The sequence below is a fragment of the Trachymyrmex septentrionalis genome, unplaced genomic scaffold (genome assembly GCF_001594115.1).
Source record: "Trachymyrmex septentrionalis isolate Tsep2-gDNA-1 unplaced genomic scaffold, Tsep1.0 scaffold72, whole genome shotgun sequence".
In the NCBI taxonomy this organism is placed as follows: domain Eukaryota; kingdom Metazoa; phylum Arthropoda; class Insecta; order Hymenoptera; family Formicidae; genus Trachymyrmex; species Trachymyrmex septentrionalis.
In genome coordinates, this window is record NW_017305905.1 from 685,669 (window position 1) to 695,900 (window position 10,232).

A 10,232-nucleotide genomic window follows, 5' to 3' on the forward strand; every position below is an offset into this window, starting at 1 on the left:
AACAAAAATCCAATATCAGATGCCTGCGTTAATGCTAAACATCGAATGCAAATACGGATCTGCGTGTACGTGTGATGATTAGTCGCGTGTTGCTCATATTAGTACAGTTTCCATTATGTGTATATGTGTGTGTGTGTGTGTGTGTGTGTGTGTGTGTATGTGTGTATGGGTGTGTCTGGTATGTGCGCTTATATATTCATATACATATACGTATGTATCATGCATAAACGAACCTCAAGGTATAACAGTTCGGAACGAGAAAAATGGGTGGTTTTTCATCGATATTGGTCGTCGTTCATCACGACTCGCATCGGAAAACTAGAATACCTCTATTTCTGCCTCTCGCATTACGCCCATACCGATTTATTTTCATCCCATCTATTTTCATTCTCCCCGGCCTCATCCTCGCCTGTGCTTATATCCTATCCGCGTTCTCTCTTCGCATTCTCATGTTGAAATCGAGATTTCGGGTGCTCGTTCCTTGCTCCCTTTCCGCCTTTTCTCTTCGTCAAGTTTCAATAGCATTCGTTCGAACCAAACGTCTCTTACGATTAGCGACGGTTTGCGATTTAGACTTACTTTCACATTTCTTTTCCTTCTTTCATGCGCACGTTCTTTTTTTCTCTCATTCATTCTGTCACACAAACACACAAACACACACACACACACACACACACACACACACTCTCTCTCTCTCTCTCTCTCGCCGCTCTCTTCCTCTCACATATTCTCTGTTGCATCTTTCTTAAGTGAGTTACGGAACCCTACGAAGTGCGGTAACTGCTGATAACGATTAAAGCTACGATAATACCATGAATTAACGTGCGTGCATTAGATACATTACGTACGGCGCGTTTCGTTTTTATCGATTGTTTGTTACTTCGTATAAAAGGTCTTTTTTGCACTTTTTTGGCAGTGCGTCGTTTTTATTTGGCTTCACCTCAAAATCGAAGCTCGATTTTTCCCATGAATAAATTTGCGTCTACTTCTAATACCTTAATATCCGTCATTGTGGGTGATTTTTCATTAGCAACTCAGATTAACCAACGCCATTTAATCCCTTCTTCCTTTCGGAATCATAGCTCTAACGATAATATACAAAATTTAATCACGATTACTGTCCAAATTATGGCCAATCTCAATTATCGATATGTATAATCGAGACTGCTCGAATAACCATACATGATTTACAATCGTTCATGATCAACTTCCTCGATTTCTACTCAACTGTCTTTTAATTCGTGGTCGATTTTTATTATCGATCGAGATGATTATGAATATCAACGCGTGTCATATTGTTTTAGATTGACATGAATATTTCTAGTCTACCACGACAATAGAAATCTATGCGCATCTTTATCCGTTTCTATTTGTCGCTGTTCCCGATAAATATGTGGTTCGGCCGATTGGCCAACAGTCTTTAGATCGGAAATATCTCTTTCTTATACTTTATTAATGGCATAGAAAATGGCAGCGGGAGTTTTAAATAACTCTGATGAATAATAGACATAAGAACAAAGCATCAACTTCTCACGTTAACTTATTGATGCCAATATAACGGCGCAAATATCGCGTTTGAAACTTAGACTCGTTTCGCTATTGCAACAACCGCGAAAATTATCTAACATCTTTGTTCAGTATCCTGAGAAACATCGTTGAAACTGAAGCAACCGCGAAATCTCTAACACGAATACACTTTTCGTTATAACTCCGATAATATAACTTCGATAAGACACGTGCGTGTGCGTGTACGTGTGCGATACTTCGGTAAAACTTTTACTTTAGCTCCCTCTTTATTAAAATCTTTCTAGTACCGTTTTAGACTTAACAATAGTGACGACGTACGATGACGATGACGATACCACAATATATCATTAACAACTATTGGACGGAGTCGAGCGACATCGACGTCATTATCTGCTAATTTTATTTCATCCTATTCGGCGACCTCGCTCGTCTCGTTTCAACGATTAAATTCGTAGATAGGTGGGCGGGATTGGTGATCAACACGCCGTCATGCGTGCTGATCTGAGTCTACGTTAGGTGATCTTAATCTCGGCCGATGTCGATTCTTGAGGGCAGGAATCAAAGCAAGTGACCAGAAGAACGTGACTCTTACAGGCCTCTACCCTCTTTTGTAAAATACATGTCTCAGCCATTAGGGCCTCCAAAAACGATGGATCCCGCCAGTCCATACTGTCCTCCACGTACACTATTTTTGAAACAAACAATGAAATATATGTGATTGCATTTAAAATTTTGTGTCAGTAATCAATATTTATTTTGATTTCATAAGTTCGTTCTTGACTTTCTACTTTAATTTATTATTGTTTCTAAGTTTTGTGTTTGAATTTGTATAATTTTATACATAAATATGTATAAAATGCTATTCGAATGTGATCAATCAAATTTATTCAAACACATGAAAAGTTAAAAGTTAAATATTACAAAAATTGATTAACACTAGAAGATCGAAGCAGCCAATTTGGCGAAATTCAAACTGCTGTAACTTCTTTCAACTTTGCTTCCAAATATGATGTGATATTTTTTTGTAACTTTTCATCATTTTTCATGTTTTTAATTTTGGTTAAAAAAATTTTTAATTATATATAAAAGCGCTCGAATTTTTATTTAATTGTTTACTTAAAAGAGCCATTGTAGCTAATTTGACTTCCTTATATCTGATATTGCATTTTCATATATTTTACGATTTTATTTACAAGTTTATGACTTTAAATGTTTAATAAAAATTAATGATATTATTATTAAAACATTAAATATAATTATCTATACGTTTCTTTCTGTTTGTTATTTACGAAAAAATGCGCTTGGAATCAAATTGGCTTCTACGATCCTTCTAGGGAGAGTCGTCAAATTCAGTCCTTCTAATGCCCTTCTAACGAAATCAATTATGCACATTGTTTATTTGTATAAATATTGCGATATAAATTATTAAAGCACGAATTATTTCGGAACAATTAGTATATATTGCAATGCGATAAAATTGAAAATAACTGTACGAAAATTTTCGTTCAAATCTTCTATATGATGAGAAGCTGAATACTTACGATTGTAGTCCCAACGGGCATCTGGTACCATAAGTCGCCTTTTGGCATCGCGTAGTTCCAGCCTAAGAAGGCGCTGGCGCAGGCGAAGGCTGTGTATCCTGGATGTCGTTCCACGTGGATTCGAGCGCACCCGCGCGCGCCTGTCCAGGATGTCTACGTCCTCGCCTGTATAAGCGAGAATCGCCGACGCTGCGGGCGGCCCCAGTTGAGCCCGGCAGTGGGCCAGCGACCGCCGAGGCCCGCACCCTGCCGCCCGCTGTTCCACCGCTGAAACACCCGCACAACGTCGAAGTTAGAACCCCCAGCGCGCCACCTGAGGAGAATCATCGTACGGCAGGATTGTTTTAGAGGGTTTGCGTTATTCTTTCTTAGGGAGATGAAGGCTCGCGACGATACTTTCGTCCTTTGCGTATATATTAGTAGAATTCAGGTACACTTCCAAAAATATGGGGGTGAATTTAACACTGTTTGGTGTTTAACTCTCAACATGTTGATGTTGATATAAACATGGTATAGATTTAACTCCATGAGTTTTCAATCATGGCATTAAATCCACACCTATGATATGTTAAATTCACATTCAAACATATTTATATCAACACCAACGCGATAAGAATTATATAAACACCGCATGATGTTAAACCCACACCAATACTTTTTGAAGTGTAGAAAAACGAAGGAGTTCGCATCAATTTACAGCAAGATGATAATCGATAGAGCGACAAGGTTTTCATACAGCGCATAATTAGAATAATCGATTGACCGCGCTTGTATGTATAGATTATATATAAGGAAGACAATATAAGGAAGTGGATTTTTCTGAAATTGTCTACGTCTTATTTTACGCAGGCAATTTTGTCGGATTTTCGTCTTAATTTCATTTTAAAAAAGTAAATTAATTTATTTTCGAATATGCACGTTTTACAAAAATAATTATGTAGGACGCTCAAACTAATTGCTAGAATATCAAAACTTTTCAGCATTGTGTGTGCTCTTTGCTTGAATATTCTACATAATAATTTTGATAGTCCTATTACTCAAATTATTTTCAGATATGTATCTAATTAAATTTTTAGATGCTTCAGCAAAATTCGTTCGTGTAGTTATGATGTCAACAGTATATTCTTTTTCAAAATGGACAGTCGGAAGGTATTTATTATTTACCTTGATGTTCCTGTAACGCGCCAGTCTGTCGGGACGAGTCGCTGGCGATGCTGCTCGTCTCGCTATCTCTAACGATACTATCGTAACCGGAGCTTTCGGCACGGTGTCTGGACAGCGTGGCCGGTGACAGCTTGGCCGCTCGTGGCGTTGTATCCGCGCCGGAATCGGAGCCCTCCTTGTTCAGCCCGAACGAGGAACCGAGACTAAGGATCTTGCGTTGCATTCGCCCGGAAGACGGCGCCGGAGATGGCATTGATAGCAAGGGTGAACCGCCTGAAATACAAAGACGTTTATATTGATAGGGTAATGTTCCAGAAACATGTGTGGTGTGCTCGATGCTAAAAAACCGTGCAGCGATCTAACTTTTTCATAGTATTATAACAATTTAAAAATCACATTTTTTTTAAGTTCTGTCACTTTTGAAGTAAGAGAGCAGTATGTAATTAAACTGCAAATATCTATAAGAGATGTAAAGGCATTTAAAAAATATCATAAAGTATCTTGGATCGGGTACCTTGAATCTTCACATCTTCCTCTATATCGGACTTCCCCGTAACTGTTCTCTCGGATCTCTCGGCAGCCGTAAACAGCTTCTTTGCCTCGATATATTCCTCTTCGGGGTCCGAGCCGGACGCTCCGTTTCCAGGTATCCTTTCGATCTCCTCCTTTAGATTAGGATTCGACGCACCGTCCGGATGCCTCAAACTGGAGATATTGCAGTCGCCTAGCTTACCGCAGTACCTTCTGGGACTGGCGAGATGAGCGACGCTACTCGGGTACCAGTAAGAGGCCGTGGCGGGCCTAGACATGCTCTGACGACAATTATCGCAGATCTTCTCCTGATCGGGCTTTCCTGCTATGTACGCGGGTTCGCTGTATATGCTGCCGTGATTGCTCGCGTTGTCGTTGAATAAGACATCCGAAAGGGATAAAGACTGACAGCGAGACGGCGGACGGAAGACGGTCGCTGCTGGAATTTGTCCTGCGTTAATGTTATACTGCATGTAGACCGCAAATAGCTGGCTTTAGTGCCTTGATTAAAATTAATTACTCTTACAAAATTGATTTTTCGCCCCTAGCCGACAAATCGTGAAGTTAACCTTTTATTCGAATTATCGAAACTTAATTGTATTTCGGCTTTTCTAAATCTGTTTCATTAATCACTAATAGAACTACAGTGAATAAAAGCACTATCAATTATCGCATTTTTATTATGCTTCTTGGGTTTCCTATATATCTATTAGCTAGATATAGATTTGAAAATAATTTTATTGGACCATCACAAAATAACTATGTAGGACACGCAAACTAATTACTAGAATGTCAAAACTTCTTCAACATTGCTCATCTACTTGAGATTGCTACATAACTATTTAGATGGACCAACAAATTCTTTTCATATTTATATCTAAATAAACTTTTAGATACTTTAGCAAAATCGTTCTTTCCGTATAACGCGTAAATAGACAGGCAACGCGTCTCCGCAGGAGAATTCGATAACAGAACATTGTTAACAGAAAAAGGTATTTTTCCGTCTTTCTTTTTGCCGCCCTTCGCGCGACTGACCGAACACTCAATCGCGAAACTTACATGGAGCGTCTCGCACGTTGACGGTGGAGGAGTTTTCCCTCTGGTAAGTCACGGAGTTGGAAACGTTGGCAAGCGCGAGTTTGCTTTGGTAGAGCTCGTGAAGGCGGGCCAACTGATCAAACTTGTGCCTGGTCTCTTGCTCGAGGAAGTCTTCGTGGTCGAAGTACGGTCTGGGTAGAACACCCGCGCCGACCGGCGGTGGATAATGCGGTCTGTATCTCTCCGTGTCCGACATCACCGACATAGAGTCTGGAAATAATTTTTCCGTCTCACACCTTCCGCTCGTGTAGGTTCATATTTTGCTGCGCGAGAAGCCGCCAGATAAGAACGATGGAGAAAAACGATACTAGGCAGCTGTCCACTTTGGTTCAAAGAACGGACACAGCGACGTGTAATTACATCGGGGTTTCTCTTTTCGAAGAGAAGTGAATTATTGTTTCCTACCGCATGGCCTATTACGTACTTCTAGTCGAAAAGTCAATTTCACGATGATGTGGAGAATAGTTTTCATAGAAGTTTGTTCAAGTGCTCGCCACGAAAGTAATCGTAAGGGGACGAAAGTTAAAGTAGTTGTACGCGAAAGAAAAACATTTTACAAAAGTTATTTTAGTGACTTTCAAAATGACCTATAACTTATAATTATTATCGAACTATTTAAAATTAGGGTGAAAATGCTCGTACATTTTCAAAAAATGTTTGTTAATTTGTTTCGAACTATTTAATCTTTGAAAATTAAAAAGATGCAACAAATGTTTATTCTGAATCATAATCAATATTTAAACGCAATGCATTTAAAATTGATTGTTGCAATGAAAAAGAGTATTACATGTAATAATTTTCTTTTGGAATACAATCTATTGAACATTGTTAATTGAAAGGAAAAATTCTTTAAGATGACTTTTTAAAGACCTTATTAAAATCTCTTAAAAATGAAATCAAATCGTCGTTCTATAAGATGTTTTTTAAAAAAAAAACTGTTTATGATATCTGTTTATAAATGCGATTAGTAAGCAATTACGCGGTATTGCCACTGAATGGGCGCAGCGGCACATTCTGTTTCTTATAAATAAAAATCTTACAGCATAGAATAAAAGTCGCGTCTACAAAATAGAGCTCTATAATAAAATGTATTTTGAAAGTGCAATTTTGTTTAATTTTGTGTAAATTTAATTTAGAGACCTGTTTGATATTCATGCATAACTTCTATTAATGTAAACATTTTTTTATATCTACAAGAAGTTAGATTCAAAAATTTTTTTAAATATCATGTAATAAAATTTTTTTTCTCCACTAAAATTGACGCATTAAATAACTTCAAAACATTGTCGGATCATCCTATTCTCAAATATGAGCTCTTGGAGAGTTCTTTCATAACATAATGATTATTGGAAAATGTTTACTCACCTGTGAAAGTTGATACCACGGTGAGATTCTCTTGGCTAAGAATCCTTAAAGGATGTTCTTCCTGATCGCTTTCGGGCAACGGATTCTCACCCATACAGAGCGCAATGTCCTCCTCGGTCACTTGTAAACACGAGTCTTGCATAGGTACTGGTTCCAAGTCCTCCACCTCGATGATCTCTAAAATTTCGTCCTCAGATGATAACGAGTGTCTGGAGGGTAGAACAATGTCCTTGTGCGACAGATTTAGACTTTCCATGGATACCTCTCGGCTGACTCCATTGCTAAGTGGTTCAATTAGTGGCAGTGGAGGAGGTACGACAATTTCTTCATCGTCATCTTCGTCATCCGGTAGATCAAGTTTCCCTTTCTCGATGCTATCATCCATCACTGGACTTGCCGTCAGATCTAATCCTGAATCTGTGTTAGACTTGACATTAAGTAGATTCAGCTTGGCACTCAATTTCTCAGTTATGTCCTCGATCTCGTTCGCTTTCAAACTATCACTCTCCGCGGTGGACAACGATGTGTCGTCGTCGTCCGCACCGCCGCAAGTTTTGAATTGAGTCAGCTCCTTGAACTGACCGGATGACTGACCAGAAGACATCTTTGAGGACTCGAGTCGTGGCGTGGCGTGCTTTGCTCGTTGTATTTGGGACGATTGATTTTCCACCCATTTTCTGATCATGCTCTTCTTGTGACTGTCCATGAAACCATAACCGGAGGAGTGCGTGTGCAGTTGCAACGCCGGCGCGCCAGTCAGTTGCATTGGTCCATCGATCCACGTTTCTCGTTTGTGATGAGCCTCCTTCAGCATATGTCTCGCCTCCGCGACTTTCGATTTCGAGATCCTCGGTCCATCTATCCACTGTTCATCAGATCCACCACTAGGCGCTACTGTTGGTATCTTACTAGGTGAATCGTTGGCCTTTGATGCCGAAGCGTTTTTCGACGAAGAATTTTTCCTGGCCGGACTTGCCTTCGGCGTTACGCTGTGCGCTGGTGAGGTCTGCTTCGATGCGGTCTGCGTCAAAGTCTTCACCACTTTCGAGGGCTTATGGGCTGGACTGCGCTCCTCAGGAATCTTGCTCGGTCTTTCGGCGGCGGAACCTCGAAGCACTCTGCCCATTGCACAACGATTATCACCTGAATTCAAGCTGGGTATATAAACAGGTGGATGTTCGCCGTCAGTGGCGTCGTCAGCGCTCGGCCCAACATAGATCACGGTGTCGGCCGACAAATCGCTTGAACTCGGATCGCATTCGCTGTTCTGCCGAGCTGCTTCTTCGCCGGAACTGCCGCCGCTTCCGGTTCCCTGCGTGTTGCTGCCGACGAACTTGATCTTCCGGCGTCGCATCCGATGGATCCTCGATGCCAGTTGAACAGTGGTTAATGTCTCGGTGTAGTGCTGGGCGTTGGGTGACACATGAGCTATCATAGCCGCATGACAAGTCAGAGAGCCGAGGCACTCTTTCAGCAATTGGGTCAGCTTGTGTTCCTTGTACGGTAAGTGCTTCTGGCCGTTGAAAATCGCAAGCAGAATGTTGCCCAAACCGGAGAGGGGAATTCCGCCCGAGGATTTCCCGCGATCCGAGTTTCCCAGATCCATCAAGTGCAACCGGCTTCTGCCACCGGCAACTGCACAGTCGAGAAGCACGGTTTATTTCGAATATCATCAGTATAAAGCGAGAGGGACGCGAGAAAATAACGAATGCGAATATCATGTATACTTGAACTCCGAAACAGCGAAGGGGAATGCATGCAATCAGCGTTTGAGATGCTGCAGAGTAATACAGAGTAATCTCTTTTCCACGGTATACGTTTCCACCTTCGGACGGGAAGCGGAATAGCGATTTCGAGATAGAATTATTTACCTCCACCCTTGCCGGCAACGCTGTACTGGTAAACGTGTAACGTATAGAGCATATGTGCGTCGCCGTCCTCTCGTTGACGGCCGGCAACCGCTGCATCGAGGTAGAATGCCGCGCGTTCCGCCGTCGGCGCGCGGAGCTCGCTGTGCTGCTGCAATTGAAGGGTACCAAACAACGGATCGTCTCTGAGGTACACGGCCGGCGACTGTTCCGAGTCTGGGAAGAAAAGGACCGCCGATATTATATAACGTTTATCTGGCGCTTTCGGTATCTCACATAATATAATACATCGCGGAGAAGATACGGTGCAAGTTTCACAAGGAATTCCCTTACGTAATAATAATACCTCGCATCTGTCGCGAGCGCAATTTTATTTGCGCATTGTTGTTGCGTATCGGAAATTCTTCAAGTTAATGCGATAAAATTTTCAATATTTTACTCATAACATTGTAATATAAATATGTTTCATTATATGTAGAATGCTGAACTGATAGTTCAACAGGGAAGATCATGAAAAAAAAAGTTAAAAAGGTAAAATAAATTTGTTTTATATAAAACTATATGTCATGATTTAATAGATCTTGCTGTAGATTATTACTTCGGTTCATGTTTGTATTTATTATTATACTGGGTAATCCAAAATAAATATACAAGTATAATAAAAATAGAATATCGTCGCATCACGCATAAATGTTATCAATTTTATTAAAAATGTTACCCATTCCGTCGAATATACAATTATGCTTTTCAAACGTAAATTTTTATGAACATGTTCTGGTGTTTTAATTTATCAGTTAAATCGGTACCCGACAAATATTTAAAGTCGATTTTTTTCGGGAACAAAGCCTCATATGAAAAAAATTTTATTTTACTTTTTCAACGTACTTTTTCATATAGAATCATCCCTTCCTGATTGTACCATTAGTTCACCAACATCCTGTTTATGCACCTACTGTGCACTCATTTCTATTTTTTTCTTCTTATACTAGCGATAAGACATGAGATTAGTTACCTATAATATTTCAATTAGTTACCTGTAATGTTTCAATCATAAAGAAATGACAAAAGCCAAGTTTCCTACAAGTACTTGTAGTACTTCAAATAGATGCATTTCGTATCATGCGCGTACTGTCCCGAG

At 40.2% G+C, this 10,232-nt stretch overlaps 1 protein-coding gene across 1 annotated transcript in view; it reads right to left on the minus strand.

Moving 5' to 3' along the window:
- Positions 1-1,549: 1,549 nt before the first annotated feature.
- The window catches only part of LOC108753842 (kinesin-like protein CG14535), a 259,756-nt gene continuing 251,073 nt past the window's right edge, over positions 1,550-10,232 (minus strand). Inside the window, exons 7-13 of the mRNA XM_018495775.1 lie at positions 9,098-9,310; positions 7,227-8,861; positions 5,823-6,071; positions 4,747-5,202; positions 4,233-4,505; positions 3,069-3,335; positions 1,550-2,212 (exon numbers count right to left, since the gene is read on the minus strand). Of these exons, the coding sequence (XP_018351277.1) occupies positions 2,040-2,212; positions 3,069-3,335; positions 4,233-4,505; positions 4,747-5,202; positions 5,823-6,071; positions 7,227-8,861; positions 9,098-9,310 (3,266 nt within the window). The 3' untranslated portion in view covers positions 1,550-2,039. The remainder of the gene's footprint in view (positions 2,213-3,068; positions 3,336-4,232; positions 4,506-4,746; positions 5,203-5,822; positions 6,072-7,226; positions 8,862-9,097; positions 9,311-10,232) is intronic.